The sequence below is a fragment of the Anarrhichthys ocellatus genome, unplaced genomic scaffold (assembly GCF_004355925.1).
Source record: "Anarrhichthys ocellatus isolate YVR2014 unplaced genomic scaffold, GSC_Weel_1.0 scaffold55, whole genome shotgun sequence".
Classification (NCBI taxonomy): domain Eukaryota; kingdom Metazoa; phylum Chordata; class Actinopteri; order Perciformes; family Anarhichadidae; genus Anarrhichthys; species Anarrhichthys ocellatus.
The window spans coordinates 1,491,441-1,511,980 of record NW_022280085.1 but is presented as its reverse complement, the minus strand read 5'-3'; the positions used below and the strand labels follow the sequence as shown (position 1 = coordinate 1,511,980).

The window sequence follows — 20,540 nt, the reverse complement described above, 5'->3', positions numbered from 1 at the left end:
CTCTCTCTCTCTCTCTCTCTCTCTCTCTCTCTCCCCCCCCCTCCCCTTCGGGTCTTGCCCAGACATCGGCACACATCTAAAGCTTGTGGGAGCTGCAGTATGCGTTACACCGCGATGACATTTTCCCAGAGACCCGCTGCTTTCTGACTGCTCTTCCCTCATCGCTCGGCTGTCGCCGCCGCTCCGGCTACACAGAGTTACGCCCAGATACCCAGCGAGCAGCATGTTTCGACGCACTAGAAGGTACAACGAGAGCAGCGATGATTTGGCTCCTCTGAGCTGTGAGGTGTGGTAGCGCTGGCTTCCTGTTCATTCACCCCCCCCCCCTCTCTCTCTCCCTCTCTCTCTGTGAGTCTACAGTGTCGTTGCAGTATACGTTACAAAGTGGCTCGTATTGACAGTGTGACTACTGAGGTCACCGTGTGCCAAACTTGGTTTCAGATGTCTGCTCTGTTCTGCTGAATGTGCATGTCGAGAGTCTTAGTGATTTTTAGCATAATACAGAATACTGTTACTGTAACTTTTAGTATAGAGTTCCTGCAAAGGATGCAATGAGTAAATTGCAGAATATTTTCAAGTTGCATGATATGCGATATGCTATTTGAAAGGGAACATTCGCCATCTTTTATGTGGACGTCCAATCATTGACCAATTGATGGCAAATGCAGTCGATTGAATCAATAAATTGCTCAGTGCGTGCAACATTGATCGAGAATGCTGAGTTCGCAGCTGCAAAATATGTCATTCTCCCTGTATCTATAGGGCCATCATTTGAGGTGACAGTGTTGGAGGCAAGGAAGAACTACATGCCGCTATTTCAGCTGGGGTGGATAATCTCCGCTTCTGGGAGCGTGCTCTATAGTTTCAAAAGCAGAAACAGAACTTCCTCATTCTCATTTGCTTCTACTGCAAACTACGTTTCAAACAGCAAAAAGAAGGCGTGGCAAAATACGAGTGCAGAGGATGCTGTGGTCAATATAGCACACGTAAAGGAATTGATCGCTTCAATCGACTACGAATTGTGTGTTCAAATCAATTTAACGTTAAAGCACTTAATCCAACCTGATCTGTTGTAAGATAAATTAATGCGATCTCTTTTTAGCCTCACTAGCAGCGTGACTCTACGAATGATAATGTCAGTCAGTCCAGCACTTTGGTCCAAACTGAAGTATCTCAACAACTCTTCAGCTTCTACACTGCACCTTGTGTTTTGTGCTATCCAGTAAATGTTAGCAATGTAATCATGCTGAACTAAGGTGGCAAACATGGTGAAGGATATACCTGCGTGATTGTAGACTCTTGGTCTTGAGTTTGAAGATGCGTTTGAAAGAGATTCCACTTTCCTTTCAGATACTGTGGTCTTCTGTTGTTGTTGTGAGGGACGACACTCATCTCCTGGCATTCGATTCAGTTAACAGTCAGGTTTCCCGAAACTATTATTAATGCTTTTCGATTTTAACACCAAAATGACAACAATGATGTTGTTGAAATGAGGCTTAGTCAGAGCCTCGAGAGTGAAATTTATTCGCTACATATTTGGCCCTTATTATGGTTTCGTGACCCTGATGGGAACACAACATCACGTCATTGAAAAGGTGAGTCATCACAGTGACATTTCCAGCAGACCTGCCTGTAGACTGATTCACCGTCGGGCGTGGTCAATCCAATGATTACTTGAGCCAATTATGAGTCAGACAGAGCAAAGACTTTTAGATGGCTTTTCTCTGCAGTCTGATTCGCTGATGGCGAGAGATGTTGCAGTTGGATGATCCTGTGGGTTATCTGGGGGGGGGGGGGATTTACCCGACCTTTAGGTTTCTTGTGCAAGACCTCGAATCACTAGCAGCTATAGTTGGCATTTTGATTTTTACCGTGAAGCCCTGAGAGAATTTTTCCTGCATGAGGGATCAATAAAATCTCACATTATCGCATTTCTTGGAATAAATCATTTCAGCGCTATTTTACCTCTGCGATTTGAATTGACACTTCCAATCCTGATGATGTCAACAGCCTGAGAGTTTGTGCTGACATTCGAGAGCGGCGGCGGCAATAATGGATGTCGTGCTGAGTGTCTCAGAGTGACTTCATTCCCCCCCCCCCACTGATCAGGGATTAAATTGGCTTCTATTACGGCAGAGACTCTCACTACGGCACACCTGAGCCCAGACACACGGGCAGACAGATGGAAGTAACGCAGGAAGCCTCACCCTCTCTGATTCATGCCACAAACAAGCAAAGAAGAAATCGCTAAATGCCTAAAATGACATGAAGTTTAAGACGCACTTCCCTCATAGTTGCTGGGAAGTCCCTGCTAGGGAAAAGAGAGAAGAAACGAGATGATTAAGATAATGAACGTGACGGAGGTGGAGAAAGGGAGGGAGCGTGTTCAAGAGGTGAAAGGAGGAGAGGCTGAGATAGAGCGCAGGGCCCTGGGGTGATATCTGTGTCTGCTCTTCCATTAGGGACCAGCTCACTAAGGTTACGTGAGCATGCCAGACATGCACACTGGCTTTGACTGCCTCGCTCTCACTCTTTCACTGTCTTTCTGTTTTTTCCTGCTTTCTTTTATTCTTTCTTTCTGTATTTGTATAACCTTAACGACTGTGACCTTGATGAGATAGTGCAGTCGCTTTGCTGCTTGCTCTTGCCTCTGCTTGCATTTTCTTGCTTCAATTTGCCAGATATATCACATATATCTTGCCAGATATATCACAGATATCACTCTTCAACGTTTGAGTGAAGACAAATCCAGAAAGTCGTTGAGCTATTTGGGTTGTTAGCTAATGCTAACTAGCAGCTAAGCTAAAGCTAAGTAGCAGCAAGATGCCTCCCTTCTCCACGGACGACTCCTACAAACTCCAAAAATCCACCGACTAGAAGTAAACGTGGAGGTAAATGGACTGTGTGGGAATGATACCACTTTACCATGGACTCAAAACACTGGACAAATGCAAGTTAAGACACAGCTAACTAGCACAACCAGGCCTACCAAGAAACAGGAGGAGAGAGCAGATAATGAATCTTCAAATGGTAGTCCTCCCTGGAACTCTCTCGGTGCAAAGCCGAAGAGAAAATCATACCCTCAGGATGTGGGAGGACGACTAACAGGCAGAGGCCAGCGCCCTGAGATTTGTGATGCGACTGGCTGGCCTGCACTACCACACAGGCAGAACTCCTCCTCAACCCCTGCACTCAGACGGACAAAGCTGAGGACTGCTGAGAAAAGTAAAACCTGCAAAAAACCTCCACAACAACCAAGCCTACAACTTCAAAACAGATTTGCTCCATTGTCGCAGGATCCTAAATCTCCATCTGATGACCTGGATAAGCAGCTATCTCCTCAAAGCAGGGTAAGAACTGAGAGTAAATGTGAGATTAAAAGGCCACAGGCAAAGCTAGTGACTGGGCCTGAGACGCTGATTGTTGGTGACTATGCTGTAAAAGATGTCAGAACACTGTGCAGCAAGAATACCAAAATACTCTGCTTTCCGAAAGATATGGTCTCTAACATGAGAGACAAAATCCTGGACATCGTGGCTGACTATCCCACGGTGAAAAACATCATCGTGCATACAGGAAGCTGTGATATTGTGAAACAACAGTCTGAAGTTCTGAAGCGAGACTTTATTGATCTGTTAAACACAGTCAGCTCTGTCAAGGCTGAGGTGTTTATCAGTGGCCCTCTTCCACCAGTCAGAGGAGGAGATGAAGTATTCAGCAGGCTGTTTGCACTGAACAAATGGCTGTCAACTGCATGTACTGACCATTCAGTACATTTTATCAACAATTTCTACCTTTTCTGGGAGCGCAGACATCTTTTTAAGGCACATGGAGTTTGCTTGAACAAGTCAGGGGTAAAACTGTTTACCTCTAACCTATTTTTTTCCCTGCGTCATCCGTCTGTTCCTACTGCCAAGGACAAGACACAAGAGGAGTCTAAACAAGAGATAACTACACAGCATCGCCATGGAGACCTTACGGGAAGGATGCCCCCGCCTAGCGACAGCCAAAAGGAGGAGTCTCCAACCTCATCATCAGGGACCGCCTCCGATCTCCCACTTTCCCCACCCTTCCGAGACGAGGAGTCTTTACCTCCCTCCCCAGCACCTACTTCCACCCCCCAAACTCCATCCAGGTCCCTTTCCTCTCTCACACTCTCCCCATCCTCCCCCCACCTGGAGTTCACTGACCACATGAAAGAGCTGGTCATTGCTGGAACCAAACACACTCCTCGCCCCACTCCTCGATGTACAGCTCCAGCCCCACCCCCGAAACTGGCTCCTAGTCCTCAGCCAGTTTTGACACAATCGGCGAAGTTAAAGCACCCTGCCCTTCCCCCACCTCCACCTCGGCTCCACAACCATCCTCCTACCCTACCTGATAAAGGCAGGGCAGGCCGGTGCGGAGGACTCGGAGCTGGAGTGATGTGATCCACTATCTTGGATGCTATGATTGATATCTTCTGGGTCCAGGATACAAGGCTAATGACACCAATGAAAAGTCGGGGCCCTGTATGCAGCTAGCCTTCTCAATTCCTGTCCTGATAGTTCATAGAAAAAGAAAGGTGAGGCTGCGAAGAAACAATAGTAAACCTGCAAACTTATCAAACTTAACATACATTCCTCGTCAGCCTGTCCAAATAAATTGGGCAAAGAAAGCTTTAACCACATTAAACTTAGCTTTATTAAATGTCAGGTCTCTGTCAGGAAAAACATTTTTAATCAATGATTTTATTGTTAGGCACAAACTGGACATTTTGTTTTTAACTGAAACATGGTTAAATCAAGATAACAGTGCAGCTGTTCTTATTGAATCAACACCTCACAACTTCAGTTTCATGAGTGAAACAAGAGCGCATAAGAAAGGAGGTGGAGTTGCTATTTTATTTAATGATTCGCTTCAATGCAAGCAGATGTCCTTTGGTCATTTTAGTTCTTTTGAATATGTGGTTCTGAATTCCACTCAAGCTTTATTCCTAAACATTTACAGACCGCCTAAATACTGTGCAACCTTCTTTGATGAGTTTACTGAACTGCTGTCTATAATCTGTATTGATTTTGACTGTGTTGTTATTGTTGGTGATTTTAATATCCATGTTGATAATCCCCAGGACAGAGGGTCTATAGAACGATGTGGTGTCCTTGATAACTATGATCCGACTCAGCATGTGACAGGACCCACCCACAACAGGGGTCACACTCTGGACCTAATCATCACCAAAGGTGTAAACATTTCCAAGGTCGCTGTGACTGATGTTGCACTCTCTGATTGTTTCTGTGTTTTCTTTGAGAGTGCAATCTCCTTGCACACAAATGTCCAAACCAAGGTTGTGACAAAGCGTTACATCTCTGAAAACACCAGTGAACTATTTATTCAGAAGTTCTCCTCCACACCAGCCCTCTCTTGCATCTCAGTCAATGAGCTTGTAGATGGCTTCAATTTTAAAGTTAAAAATATTATTGATGCCATTGCACCCACTAAAGTGAAGGTTGTCTCGGGTAAGCAAAGATCTCCTTGGAGAAATGCTACGCTGGTCAAAATAGAGAAACGAGAGTGTCGGAAAGCTGAGCGCAGGTGGCGAAAAACTAATCTCCAGGTTCACTGTGACATCTATAAAGAGAGACTTCGCAATTATAATTTGGAACTTAGAAATGCAAGGCAGTCCTTCTTCTCTGACATCATAACCAAAAACAATAACAATACACGCGCCTTATTTGCTACCGTCGACAGGCTAACAAACCCTCCAGTGTCGGTAGCTGCTGAGCTCCAATCCACCTGGGCATGCAATCAATTTGCCTCCTTTTTTACTGCCTCCACACCAACCACAGGATATGTGTTGTCCCCTTCTCTGAATAACATCCATTCAAATGTCATGACACAATTTCATTCAATCGACCGTAGAAGCCTGGAAGACATTATACAACATCTGAAGTCATCCTCCTGCTGCTTGGATATTCTACCAACACACTTTTTCAAAAATATTTCAAACTGCATGACCACTGATCTTTTACAAATTGTAAACACATCCCTTCTCTCAGGTGTCTTCCCACAAGCCCTAAAAACTGCAGTTATTAAACCACTCCTAAAGAAGGCTAATTTAGACTCCGCAACAATGAAAAATTATAGGCCAATATCAAACCTCCCATTTTTAAGTAAAATAATTGAAAAACTTCTTGGCCGTAAATAACTGCTTTGATGTCTTCCAGTCAGGCTTTCGACAGCACTACTGAAACTGCTCTTGTTAAGGTTTTCAACGACATCCACTTAAACACAGACAATGGCAGAAGTTCAGTCTTAGTATTACTGGATCTCAGTGCTGCATTCGACACGGTCGACCATGCCATACTCCTAGAAAGACTAAAAATCTGGGTGGGACTTTCTGGCACAGCACTTAACTGGTTTGAATCCTACTTGAAAGACAGAGAATACTTTGTGTCTGTAGCTAATTACACATCAGAGCTGACTAAAATGACATGTGGTGTTCCCCAAGGTTCAATACTGGGGCCTCTTCTGTTCAACATCTACATGCTTCCACTAGCTCAGATTATGGAAAACAACAAAGTGTGTTATCATAATTATGCAGACGACACACAAATCTACATAACTATGTCACCAGGGGACCATAATCCCATAAAAGGGCTGGGTAACTGCATTGAACAAATCAACAACTGGATGTGCCAGAATTTTCTTCAATTAAACAAAGATAAAACAAAAGTAATTGTTTTTGGTACCAAGGACGAACGATTGAAAATCACCGCTCAGCTTCAATCACTGATGTTAAAACCCACAAACCAAGCCAGAAATCTAGGTGTAGTTATGGATTCAGACCTCAACCTGGACAGCCATATCAAGACAATTACAAAATCAGCCTACTATCACCTGAAGAATATATCAAGGATTAGAGGACTTATGTCTCAACAGGATTTGGAAAAACTTGTCCATGCATTTATCTTCAGCAGACTGGACTACTGTAACGGTGTGTTTACAGGTCTCTGTAAAAAGCCTGTCAGAAAGCTGCAGCTGATTCAGAACGCTGCAGCTCGAGTCCTCACTAAGACCAGGAGGGTGGATCACATTACTCCAGTTCTGAGGTCTTTGCACTGGCTTCCTGTCAAACAAAGAATTGACTTTAAAATCCTGCTGTTGGTTTACAAAGCACTGAATGGTTTAGGGCCAAAATACATCTCTGATCTGCTGCTACCTTATGAACCATCCCGACCCCTTAGGTCGTCTGGGACCGGTCTACTTTCTGTTCCCAGAGTCAGAACTAAACACGGAGAAGCAGCGTTCAGTTTTTCTGCTCCACATATCTGGAACAAAGTCCCAGAAAGCTGCAGGTCTGCTGAGACCCTCAGCTCCTTTAAATCAAGATTGAAGACTTTTCTGTTTGCTGCTGCCTTTAATTGAACCAGCTTCAATTAATATATTGATCAATTTCCTGCATTTCTGCATTTTACTATTGTATTTTATTTCTTACACTTTTCTTTATGTTTTAATGACTGTTTTTAATGTTTCAATGAATGTTCTTAATTGTTTTTAAATCTCCTTTTCTTTTGCCTTATGTTTTGATGCTTTTAATGGTTTTATGTGAAGCACTTTGAATTACCTTGTTGTTGAAATGTGCTCTACAAATAAACTTGCCTTGCCTTGCCTTACGCACGGCAGGCCTGTCGAAGCCGGTGCACGTGCGGTACATGCATGCAGTAAGAGTGCTATTCATTAATCAAAGAGTTTATAGGGTGGTGTCTCATTTTATTTTAGCCTTCCCAAAACCAAAAACACAAGAACAGAGGTGTAAGGAAGTGATAAAACAGTGTTTGTCTGCGCTACGCTGCAAATGTTAGCACGTCCAGCTAACTAGCTTACTGGTGACCACTCTGGCTTCCTAGGCAAAGGGCGCCAAATAGGTCTACCCACCCAGCAGATGGAAAAGTCCAACCCACGGTGAAATTTTAAAAAGTAGCCCAATTATGCAGGAAAATGCGGGCCTGGTAACACTGGTACTGCTCTTTATTGGATTTGGGGGAGTTTACGTTACAACAACCCCTGCTAACGTTACCCACGGTAGCGTTACGTTCGCCAGACGCATCCTCAAAACCTTTTGCTTGTGATGTTAAAAGTGAAACAGTTAAGCAGTATTTAAGCTAAGCAGCAAAATGGCATTATGTTAGAATGATATAACAGTTTTTATAACAGTATTTTGTGTTGTGTGTGTGTGTGTGTGTGAGTGTGTGTGTGTGCGTGAGTGTGTGTTTCCCTCGGGTGCTTCGGCTCAGGTGCACTGTGCTGCGGGGCGGTCAGCTCAGAGTCAACCTCGCACACGTACAGCACATCGTCTCAAACACTCTTCCTCTGTAACTAAATAACTCATTACTCTTCACTTATTAACCAATTATGTGCAAAAAAACCAAAAGGAGGTCAGCGGGAGGCCGGGACACCTGAGTCAGACCAGAGAGTCTCTCCTTCTAAGTGCTGCAGCTTTTCCCCCGGAGGGGCCCTGTGTTCGATACACACACAAAGCTGATGGTAGTATATGTGCTACATCTCCCATTAGCTTCCAGTGAAGGGCCGTCTTTCATCTCCTCTTAGAGAGATGAGACTCTCATTCAGTTTGATCCTCCTTCTCCTCCACGGTCTCCCTCTCAGCGCCTCTCTTACAGGAAAACAGGACACGGGCTTCTACAGCAGCAGTGCTTGATAGATATCGCTGCTGTCAGCTGCTGTGTAATCCCCCAGACTGAGACAGAAAAAAAGAGGGGCCTTTCATCCAGCCTGACGTGCTTTCGGGGATGTTTGGGACCCCAAAGAGCCGAGGAACGTGGGTAGGAAAGAGGGGGAATGTTGGACTTTTCCCCCTGGTTATTGTGTTTCAGGCCATGGCGGCTGTTTTGACATTTAACACAACGCTCGGTGCAGTCGGGTGGCGATGTGATGGAGCAGAGTGAGGACAGTGTTGGGCCTCAGGCTCCTCACCATGTCCACCTCTTCTGTCCTGTTACTGCTGCTCACTGACCATGGCGGACACAATTGTTGGATTTACTCACTTAACTGCTTAGAATCTTAATTACTCAAAATATAATGTGAAAATGCCAGTGTGGCAACCCCTTTTTAAAGTTAGTGTTAAGACCTGTATATATCTATATATCTCTAAAATATATTTTATATATATACAAAATCTATATGACATATATAAATCAATTAAGGTGGGCTGACCTTTAAGCAGCAAGGCGCTCAGCTTTTTCCATTTTTAGTTTTTAAATTATTTAATGTGGGTTAATTATTAACAACATTATGTTAATCTTTTTTACAATTTTCCTTGTGGTCATTTTAGGGAAGACTATTATTTTGGTTATTGAGTGTCACACTAGTTTCTTTAGCTGATGTCTGGTGATTTGTTTGACTTTATTGTGTCACCGTTACAAAATCGCGTGTCCGCCCTCTTCTTCTGCCGCTCCCTCTCTCTCTACCACTGCGAACTTGAGTGACTTCTTTAATTAGCAGCATTCATTTTCCTCCTCCTCTCCTTTCTCTGAGGCCGGCTGTGATCAGAAGCCTCCCTGCCGCGCGCTGCATAGCAACAAGCCGTCACGTGACCGCGGCTCCCTGCCTCTCCCGTCCCCTCCAGGGTCGTAGACGCCAACTACAATTTCCTCGGGTTTTTCGTTCATAATAAAGTGCTCCGCTCTTCCCGTGCTGTTAGAAAACTCCACCACACAGATGCATACAGAACAATAAAACGATGAAGCGCTGAACATGCGATGCTTGTTTGGTTTCTGCATCCCTTTCATCTCTTCCGTCAACATCTCTGTGATTTAAGCTCGCCATTATTTCTACCTCCCATACGTTCACCCTCTCACGCTGCAGAGGTAAACACACCCGTCTTCCCCGACCCCGCAGTTTCTGTCCTCCCTCTCCGCCTCCGCCTCTCTCTTTCTTCTCTTTGAAGTGCTCACTTATCCGTCTCCTGTGTTTCCCTCCTCCTCCTGCTCTTATGCCTCAGATCTACTTTCTGCTTGACTTTGCACATCCTGGCTATTTGCGCGGTTTTGATATGAATGGGTTGTTGGGTTTGATCAATATTGAAGCAATGGGCCCCCGCTGTTAGGCAGAGGGAGGAGTGTGAACATGCCCGAAGATTGAAGGCTCCTGTTTGTCTGGCTTTGTCAGAGCCATACTTTACCCTTCCCCCTGTGTCATCTGCTCCCACTGAACAATATTCCCCCGTGTGCTCTGTTTACACCCTCTATGGTGTTTGTGCAGTGTGAATATACATGTGTGTGTGTGTGTGTGTGTGTGTAATGGTGGGAAAAACTGGGTCATGTTTACCTTGCGCCTGTGTGGGTGATGAGTACCGCTGAGAGCGCCTTCAACCTGCATCTCTAATCTTTTGTTTTTCCATTTTTATTTCTCCCTCTCTCTACTGAATTTGCTCTCACCCCACACAAATGTACTTTCCCTTCATCTTGTTTTATGTCAGGATCGAGCTGACACCCCCTATCTCCTCCCTCGACCTCCACACCAGCGTGCTGCGTCCTTTCCCCTCCCCTCTCCTGATCTTGAATGACCATCGAGCGGGAAACTGGCCCCGGGTGTCGCTCTGAAAATTTGGACTCCGTGTGTATCGAGCAAATACGCAGCCAGTTTAGCGCACACACGTTTGTACCTACACACACGTTTGCAGGAGGGAAAATTCAAGGCCAAGCGCTGGGTGTGTTTCTGCGTTTACAGCCAGCCCCCATTGATTTCCTGCAGCGCTTGAGAATCCATTAACCAGGAATAGTCCTGCCCCTCGGTTCGGCTCTCTCTCCGTCTTTCTGCCCCACCGAGGCGACAGGTATCGCTGGGATCAGCTGTTGCAGCGACTGTGTTACAGTGAGATTATTGTCGGCTCCAGACAAAAAGGTTAAAGAACAACGCCGGGATTTAATTGATCCAGTTTGGAAAAGTGTGAAATGCCACAACAGCAGTTTATCGGAACCTGCCTGTTAAAATCCAACCTATTGGCATACGCGATCAATATCAATAAGGCCAGTTAAAGATGGGGTCCATCAGGGCATCCTGTGTGCGGTTAGAATAATGAAAACCGATAGATCAGGTGGCGCTGGCTCTGTTTTGTGAATTTATTGTCATATTGTTAGATGGGAGCAACCGAGAAAGGCCGGCTTAATTGGCTGCTGGTATGACTCCAACAGCCAATTTCACCATATTTGTTTGCTCAGTGCACGATGAAGCTTGGCTAATGCTGCACACGTGTTGATCTTACTTTGGGATCCGGCACCTCGCACCACTTGACAGCGAAGGGGAAACCGGCGAGGCCGAGTTAGAGACCGTGTTAAGAGTACAGAGCTTTTCAGGTTTGTGTCAAGAGCTTTCTTTTTGTTGTTGTTCTTGTTCTTCTTCAGACCAACTTTACTGTCATGTGGACTTCTGACTGCACACACAGTCAATGAGCTATTATGGCCTCTTTGGGGGGGGTTGATTTGTTGTTCCTCGTCACATGACATGCGGTGCAGCGTTACTAAAGTTGAACTGCAGATGGTGGCTTTGTGTGAAAATGTTTGATTTCTTAGATCCCCTGATTGGCTTCGTGCCATCCAGTAAGTAACGATGAACAAAGCCAACGGTGTACATCCATTTTCTTTTCTGCAATAGTTCATTGTGTAATAAAAGTAACATAGCGAGTTTCCTGTGTCTTTTGAAGGTCTTGTGGGATCAGTCGAAGTAGAAAAGGTATTTGTATAAGGAAGTGCATCCTCTGCCTCTCAGTGTCCCGGGCTCTCTGTGTCCCCCCCACCTCAGTCAACTCTTGTCTCTACACTGCAAGTGTCAGTGAAAGTGCGAGTGTGTGTGTGTGTGTGTGTGTGTTAGAGAGTGAGTGTGTGTGTGTGTGTGTGTGTGTTAGAGAGTGAGTGTATCGGTTAATGCGTCCTGCTCACATGTGAACCCACGTCACCACGGCTGAAAGAGACGAGAGAGAGAGGGGGTGGGGGGGGGGAGTCGAAGACGAAGTGGTGCTGTTTGCATTCCGTTTGTTCTCTCCTTTTTGTTCCCAACTGTTTTATTTCCGTTGATGTGCCCCCCCCCCCCTCCCCTCCCCTCCCCTCACTATCTTGGAACCCAAAGCGCATTATGCCGCACGTATTTTGAAAAGCCTTCGCATTAAATTGCACCTGCGTTCTGAGGGAATGAAAAGGGGAGCGCACACAAAAAGCTTCCTCCACTCACTGCATGATGGTGTGTGAGTCGGACACACTAACAGCGTGTCCGGTATGAATGTGTGTGGAGTCCACAGGCAGATCTGAGGTGACTCACTGTTGTACTGACTGCTATTAAGTGTCCAAAACATAATTAATTGAGGCCATTTTTAAAAAACCATCCTCATCCATCCTGTCTTTTCTCCCTCCCTCTGTTAACTTCGCCTCCCTCTCATCTCACTCTGCACTCCCCCCCCCCCCCTCTCATTTCTTAATTTCTTATCTGGGCCGAGCAGAGGCAGACAGGGATGGATGACAGAGGAAATTAAATTCGTCTTATCGCCGTTGTGCTCCATGCAACGAGGCGCCGTGCGCCTCTCCTGCACGCACACTTCGACTCCGTGATTGCAGTGTCCTCCCGTGTTTACATGCGTCTCTCTCTCTCTCTCTCTCTTTTTCCTTCACAGTTGCCGTACAAGCAACAGGAAAAGTCTGATCCTGACCACCACCTCTCCCACGCTGCCTCGCCCACACTCCCCTCTCCCCCTCCCCGGGCACCTCGGTACGTATGGAGGAACAGGTCGCGCCTCAACTGTGACCTTTTCTTCTTCATTCATTGATGAGGACAGGGCAACTTTTTTCATCACTTGGATTCCACAGTATCTATTAAAGAAAGAATAAAAACCAGTTCAAGGATATAACCTGTTTATTTTATGCCGATTAAATAGGATTTTCCTGCCTCGGCTGGACAGCTATTTATTCCACTCTATTATCAGGGTCTATTAAACGGAAATTGGTTAAATTATCATAATCCCATTACGAAAAGACATTTAGTAAAAAATATTTATTTTCTTGCCAGATTCAGAAGATTGATACAAAATACAGAATCCGCCGACCAACACCTCTCATGTCTTGTGTGTGGTTGTTCTCGGATGTTAAATTTGAACTTGAAGGTGTCCGTCTCGATGCACCATTGTAGTCCAAGAGCCCGTTCAACTGGCAATTTGTCTCTGTCAAGATCCAACTCCTTGAAGGTCTTGGATCTATGTTCTTCTGGAATTACCAATAGCACCTCACGACTGTTGCTGATCCACTTGGTGAGATTGAAACCTCCCAATTTGCAGATAGCTGTGAGGTTCTTGCCCATTATAGTCGCATCTTCTTTAGAAGGCAAACATTTCAAAAGATCATCCACATAACTTTTTGTGACCGTGTCAATTACTTCTGCTGGAAATCTGTTTTGATTATCATCAGTAAGGCTGTTTGAATATTCTTTGTGGTAACATTCACCCTTCAGAAGTCTCCTTTTCAGTGAACTGGCACGCTGTTTAGCAACAGTAAAGTTGTTTGGCATGTTTACATGGGGTGTCTTGAAAGGCAACTTAATATTGTAGTGGCCATCTTTAAGTTGTACTGTACCTTTCATTATTTCCATGTACTTTCTTTCTTATATTGACATCTCCTCTTTGTCATTAGAGACATTTTCACTGAAATCTTGATTGTACTGTCTTATCAACAGTTCTTCCAATTTGTCAACACCAATCCGATTAACAGTAACAGCAGGGTAGCTACTCTTACACTGCTTTGTACTGTTTCCATGAAGAGGTCCATTAATCACCCAGCCCAGTAGAGTTCTTACTGCATATGGTCCCTCTCCTCGGCTGTTGATCACTTCCCACGGTTCCATTAACTTTGAGGCGTTTGTGCCAATCAACAAACCAACATCAGCGTTAATACGGGGGAATATGTACGTCTTTCAGGTAAGTCCACTTAGACAACTCTTCTTCAGGAATGATATTGTTTGTCGACACGGGCATTTCCTTCCGAGTAAACATACTAGGATGCTCCAAAAACTGCTCGTCAGCAAATTCAGAGATCTCCAAACCTTTGACAATACAACTTGGAACAGTGGTACTGTGTCCCATTGTACGTAGATTAATCTTCGTCTTTCTTCCTTTGATGCTCAGCCTTTCCATTAGACTTTCAGAACAGAAAGTGTCAGTACTTACTGGATCCAGAAATGCATAAGTTTGTACGATTTTGTTTCCCTTTTTACACTTAACATTGACAGGTAAGATTGAAAGGATGCCGTTACTGCCCCCGGCCCCTGTATGACCACAAGTAGAGACAGCCGTGCCACTCACCGACAGTTCCTTTGGCTGATCTTCGCCTTTGCTTCTTTCCTTTTTCTCAATGTGAAGAATGCTGGGATGACTTTGGTTGCAATCTTTGCAAGATATGCATTTATTGCAATCCTTGCTCATGTGTCCTATGCGCAGGCAACCAAAGCAAACTCTTTTCTCTTTCAGAAATTCCAATTTTTCCCGATGTGTTCTTTTTTGCAATTGTGGACAATGCTCCAATGCGTGTCCATGCATACAATACAAACAGGAAACATTTGAAATTGTAGGTGACATACTTTGTGTTTGAGTCTGAATGCTTTTCTTGCTTGCATTCACAGCTGGTTCAGTAGACATAAAGACAGTGGTTGCAAAGCTGTTTCTTTTGAACTGCGCCTTTTGCTCTAACTTGGCCTTGTTGCCTCCTTTATTTACACCACCTTGAGTGTCTTGAATGTCGCCAAAGATTGGATCCGAAACGATCTTGACTTGGTACTCGATGAACTTGATTATGTCTTTAAAGCCAGATCTGCGACCTTCGGTTTCAGAGATGTCACACGCTGTCACTCTCCATTTCTCTCCGAGCTTGTACGGAAGTTTCTGCATTATTGTTTTCATGTTTGCTGGCATATTGAGTTCATCTAAATATTGCAATTCCTTCATAGCGTTGCAACACTCTCGTAAACACAATGCATATGCCTGTAGCCCTTTAGCATCCTCTGCCTTAACAGCAGGCCATCCAATGATTTTATCCACGTAGGCAGCTGTGACCTTTATTTCATTTCCACAATGTTTTCCAAGAAGGTCTTTGGCCATAGCATAGCCTGTCTCTGGAGTCATGTGCTGGCAGCTACGCACCAGATCTCTAGGCTGCCCCCTAGTGAATTGCTCAAGATAATACAAACAATCTCCTCTGTTGTTTGTTTTAGCTTCCACACAATGTTCAAATGCTCTGATGAATGATCTAAATTTCAGCAGATCTCCGTCGAAAATAGGTATTTCTCTGCGTGGTAGAAACTGAGAGTTCTGTGTCTGTATAAGGAGTGCTGTTACTTCATTTTGTCTTTGTAACAGACTGTAGAGATCTCCAGTTACTTGAGGATTGCCTTGGGATTGTGTTGCTTGTTGACCACCAGGATTTATATCTGATTGATGTGATTTATTTTGCTCAGAAGTTTGCCACTTGAAGCTTGTCTGCATAGTCGCACTTTTAATTTCATATTTGTCTGCGTCCATTAGTTTTTCCACTGTTGCCTTAGGGTTGGCAGACCATGAATATTTCTGCCGAGGTGATTCTTTTTGCTGTGGGTTGTATTGTTCAGCATGAGGATTGAGTTTTGCTCCTTTTTGAAATAGGATTCCATTCCATCCGAATGTGCATTTGAAACACTGCCATGACACGAGGCATTCAATACTGCTAGTTTTGCTGTAGTTGCTGCTATCTCAGTGTCCATTTCGTGTTGCTCCTTTGTCCTCCTCAGCTGTTCCGCTTGTTCCTCCAAGACATGCCTTTTCTGTAGCGCTGCAGCACGTGCCATGAGTGCAGCCTTTTCTGCCTCTGTTTGACGCCGTGCAGATGATGTAGACTTGCTGCCTTTTGAGACATTACTTTTTCGACCTGAGCCCTTGTTGGAAGCATTTGATACAACATTTGAAATGCTGTCCTGAGGCTTCACATTATCCCCCCCATTATGAAGATCGCTACCTTCACTATTGAGGTGACTTTCATTGCAAAACAACCATTTGTTTACATCAGCAATAAAGTCATTGACACTCAGCATTTTTAGTTTATACCACATTTCATGTTCATCCACCTCTTCTTCAGGTAACAACCCCATCAACGTTTCATGTATTTCTTTTGCTTCACCACAGAGAACATTATATTTTTCAAATGTACCTTTTACCTCTATAACATAACCTTTATCACCCATCAAATCAACAAGTATCTCTTTGAGATTGTGTGCTCTTTGGAATTTCCCCTCTCTTTGTTTTTGCAAGTTGACACTTTTTTCCATAAGAGCTTTTTCTGTCAACTTAACAGTCCGCTTTTTTACAGTGTATTCCATATCACCAGATTCAACCCGCGGCTCTGTCTCAGTTAAGAGTTCAGAACCGGCGGCGTGATCTTCTTCCATTGTCAGTTACGCACATTCAGTTCGGTGAATACGCGCTCAGTTCATTTATACTGTTACCACCAATGCATTGGATTTTACGCGCAAAGTCAAGTGTGCACACAATTACAACGATGGCCATCCCTTTGTTGGAGGTAGCGATAGACATACCTTGGCGTTGAACGGCATACAGTTGTTCTTACGTTCTTTTTCCTCCGTGAGACAACAGCAGCTCCAACCTGCTCCTGTGCGCTTCAAACAGCTCCGGTGCGCTCTTCCACCTCCGCCGCTTCACAGACTGCCTCCGGCGGTCCAACAGCTCCGGTCCAGTCCAACTGGCTCCGCCGCTTCACCAACTGCCTCTGGCGCTTCAACAGCTCCAACCAGCTCCGGTGGCCTCACCGCCCAGCTCCGGCGCTCCTTCAGCTCCAGTCCAAAGGACGAGATGATCAGCAGCCTCCAGCAGCTGGTCCCGGAACGTAGTCAAACGCCAGCAGAGCTCTTCCACGCTGTCCTCAATGAAGCAGTTTTTGACTTATTGTAGTGACCGTTGCTTCCCAATAAAAAAGTCACTACGGTTGCTGTAATGCTTGTTCTGACGCGTGCCATAAATAACAAAGTCCAGTTTCAAATATAGGCATTTTATTCCTCACATAATCAGAGTACACCACTTTCTCTTCAGTGCCATTTTCTCCTCAATGCCAATAAATCATAACATTTGCATTTGTTAAAACTTCACGGTCAAAAACTGTTTGCTTCTACCTATTAGCAACAACCTGTGTCCAATGACCCCACTGATTATATTACCTGTGGCCTGACTCACACCGGCACTACGCCCCCATGTGGTGGGAGGTTGTACAAAACAAAAACAACAAAATGGCTCTTACAATAGGCCTTTATGGTTTGGAAAAAAAAATCTAAATCAATTTCACACCCTTTTACCCCCGAAAAGCCGACCCAATGTTAGTCACACTGTCGTATTGAGCCACAGAATCAGAGGCGCTTCACAGGAAAGCTGAGGACAGCGTGGTAAGATGCTTTAAAGGGTGCTTTCCTGTGGTCATCTGGTCACAGAATAACTTGACTCTTTGTAACATCTCCTTTTACCACGCATATTCTCTCCCCCATTGCGTCTCAACCTGTGTGCATGTCTTGTTGTCCCAACAGGAAGCAGCCCCCTGGACAGCCCGCGAAACTTCTCTCCCAGCAACCCGGCGCACTTCTCCTTCGCCCTCTCCAGAAGGTCGCTGCATATGTTGATTCCAATGTCCAATTGTTTTTGAGCCGAAATGGTGTGAGAGGGACAGAAAGGGTTAGGACGAGTGAGCGTCAGAGGAGAGAGGAGGTTGGGGATCTGTTGCGGTGCGAGGTCTCGCGCATTCCCGGGGAGCGGCTCCCGCTGCACTCGCGGGTTCTCGCGGTGTAACGGGCTGATTCATGTATGACGGGGCCAAACCATTATATTCACAGTGTTTATTCAAGCTGCTCTGGTGACACATGGTCGGTGTGTGTAGACGGGTGGCCGTGAATCTGTTTGTATGAATGTGTTTTTACCAGAGTTTATAGTAGAACAAAACAATGCCTCCGTGCACAAAGCCAGGTCCATAAAGAAATGGGTTTTTTTGTTCCCAGTTTAGTGTGGAGGAACTTGACTGGCCTACACAGAGCCCTGACCTCAGCCCCATCCAACACCTTTGGGTTGAACTGTTACAAGCCAGGACTCATGTGGGCGACCCTCGCTAATGCTCTTGTAGCTTTTCCGAAGCCGTTAAAGCATAAAGAAGCCAAAGTGACTGCAGTAGTGCAAAAATAATGTGTTCTATAGGCAGAGATGTATGAGAAGAGGCCCAATTTAGACCTCTCTCTCTCTCTCTCTCTCTCTCTCTCTCGCTCAGACAGTGTTGGGAGTATAAATCCTCTGTCCTCATTTATCAGATCCGTCTGCGTGCCTGTCACTGTGCGACCAAGGCACACAGAAGCAAAATGAATGGGTCTTCTCACTGAGAAAGGCCCCTGGGACAAACTAGTGATAGAAGTCATTGGTCTAATGAATACAATTTTTTCAGTGTAGCTGAAATTGAGATGACCACATAATATGGGGAGAAAAAGTGATCAGGGTTATGTCTACAGTCAGTTGTATTAATTCACAACAATGCCAACAATAATATTTTTAGACAGTTAACACAAGACAGCCGAGCTAATGTGGATCTGGGTTTCATGACAAAGTGTACGCGCCAGGTTTTTAACTGACGTTACATTTGTGTTCTCTGCAGAGATGGACGACGATGGTCTTTAGCGTCGTTGCCTTCTTCTGGATATGGCACCAACACTCCCAGCTCAACGGTAAGTAACTTCACCCCCTTCCCGTCAAATAAAAACTAGGTACCCCTAGTTGATTCCCAACTAGGGGTACTTCCATGTCTGAAAAGTGAAGCCGATGCGGAAGTGCCTTAAACTTACATTCTTTCTAATGGCCAGCAGGGGGCGACTCCTCTGATTGCAGAAAGAAGTCTGATTGTATAGAAGTCTATGAGAAAATGACTCTACTTCTCTCTTGATTTATTACCTCAGTAAACATTGTAAACATGAGTTTATGTCTCAATCTCTAGTTTCAAGTCTTCTTCAATACAGCATGATGTTCATTTAGTACATTATGGTCCATTTAGAGTCAAATAGATTCAACCAACAACTAAACCCAATTAGCCTGGCCTCAACAGAGAAATATAAATGTTTATTTGATTGAAAAAAATATATATATTATGCTGATCTTTATCACATTAATCTAAGTCAGTTGAGACGACATGGAAACTAGAAAAGCAGTTTTACGTCAGATATAAAAGGTTTGGGCTCCACGGGGATAAATTACTGTAATCAACACAGATGTGATCTCTGGAGTCTCCTTTTGCATCATCTGTCAGATTCTCATCAATGCCAAGACTTCATTATCATTGTCATTAAGGCATTGCTGTTTAAAGCAAGCTTCATCATCAGTCTTCAGATCTTTCACTTAAAACACTCACACAACACACTGAAACGTGATCCATCTCCAGTATCACCTATTTTTCTCCCCCTTGTGTCTTTTGGTGTGTCTTGTTGCATAACCGCTACGTCAGAGGCCCGGTTCCTGCTCTCCATCTGGCTGTAGACGGGGGTGGGTGGGTGGGGGGGGGGGGGGGGGGTGATGAGTGCCAAGCCGGTGGGATAAGACGGAGAAACCGGCATGAGATGGAGCACATTCTGCTCCAATTTGAACACAGCCAGACACTATAATTAGAAGTAAAAGGATATTTTATTGAATTAATACTTGACTTGTATAAATGAGACTGAATTGTGGTGCACAGTGCTAGCGTCAGCTCTGTCTGCTCCTCAGTTCCCTGATCCATTAAAAGATATAATCCCAAACATTTCCACACAAAAGATTTCATCACTGAATGATATCGTGGTTTCATGAATTGCGTTCTTGCCAACAGTTATATGAGGAGATTGACACCGCTCTCACGTTCGTACCGTAAATAGGAATCTACTGCCAGCAACCAGTTAGCTTACTTAGCACAAATACTGGAAACAAGGGGGGAAACAGCTAGCCTGGAACGTAACTCCCCATAAACTCCCCGCTTACCGAGACAATGGTTCAGAGAAATGGATGGGTGGAGCGACCTCAACGCAATCAGTAGGACATGCATGAAAAACCCAAAGGGAAATTGAGCCTCCACTCTTGTTTCATCCACCCTGTCACATCTGTCACCTGTGATTGATCGGGGATCGATCTTTCGATTAGCAAAGTAAGTGGACGAGGTCCAGGTCTCATGCCTCTGATGAAGGCAAATGTCGGGGCGAGACGAAGGTTAGTCTGTGAGACAGATTGATCGGTCTGGCCCAAGGCTCATTGGACGCCTTCATTCACTTTTAAAATCTCAGTTTGTCATCGGCGGTGTCCACAAGGTCTGAAAATATTGTAATAATGTATCTATTAGTAGGCAGAATATTAAGAGGGGCTGTTCGTCCACCTCCACCCTCACTAATATTCCCTTTTCTTGTCCTCATCTGCCAACCTCTCCCTCTGCTTCCTCTGCTTCCCCTCCTCTCCCCGCTCTTGTCTGCTTCCTCTTCCTCCT

General features: G+C 44.8%; 1 protein-coding gene across 2 annotated transcripts in view; it reads left to right on the top strand.

Moving 5' to 3' along the window:
• Nucleotides 1–20,540, top strand: part of LOC116396282 (microtubule-associated serine/threonine-protein kinase 1-like) — a 49,504-nt gene that overhangs the window by 12,559 nt on the left and 16,405 nt on the right. For both annotated transcript variants that reach the window (XM_031870780.1, XM_031870778.1), the window contains exons 3-5: nucleotides 12,662–12,756; nucleotides 17,593–17,668; nucleotides 18,699–18,768. In XM_031870780.1, coding sequence (XP_031726640.1) covers nucleotides 12,662–12,756; nucleotides 17,593–17,668; nucleotides 18,699–18,768 — 241 coding nt within the window. The remainder of the gene's footprint in view (nucleotides 1–12,661; nucleotides 12,757–17,592; nucleotides 17,669–18,698; nucleotides 18,769–20,540) is intronic.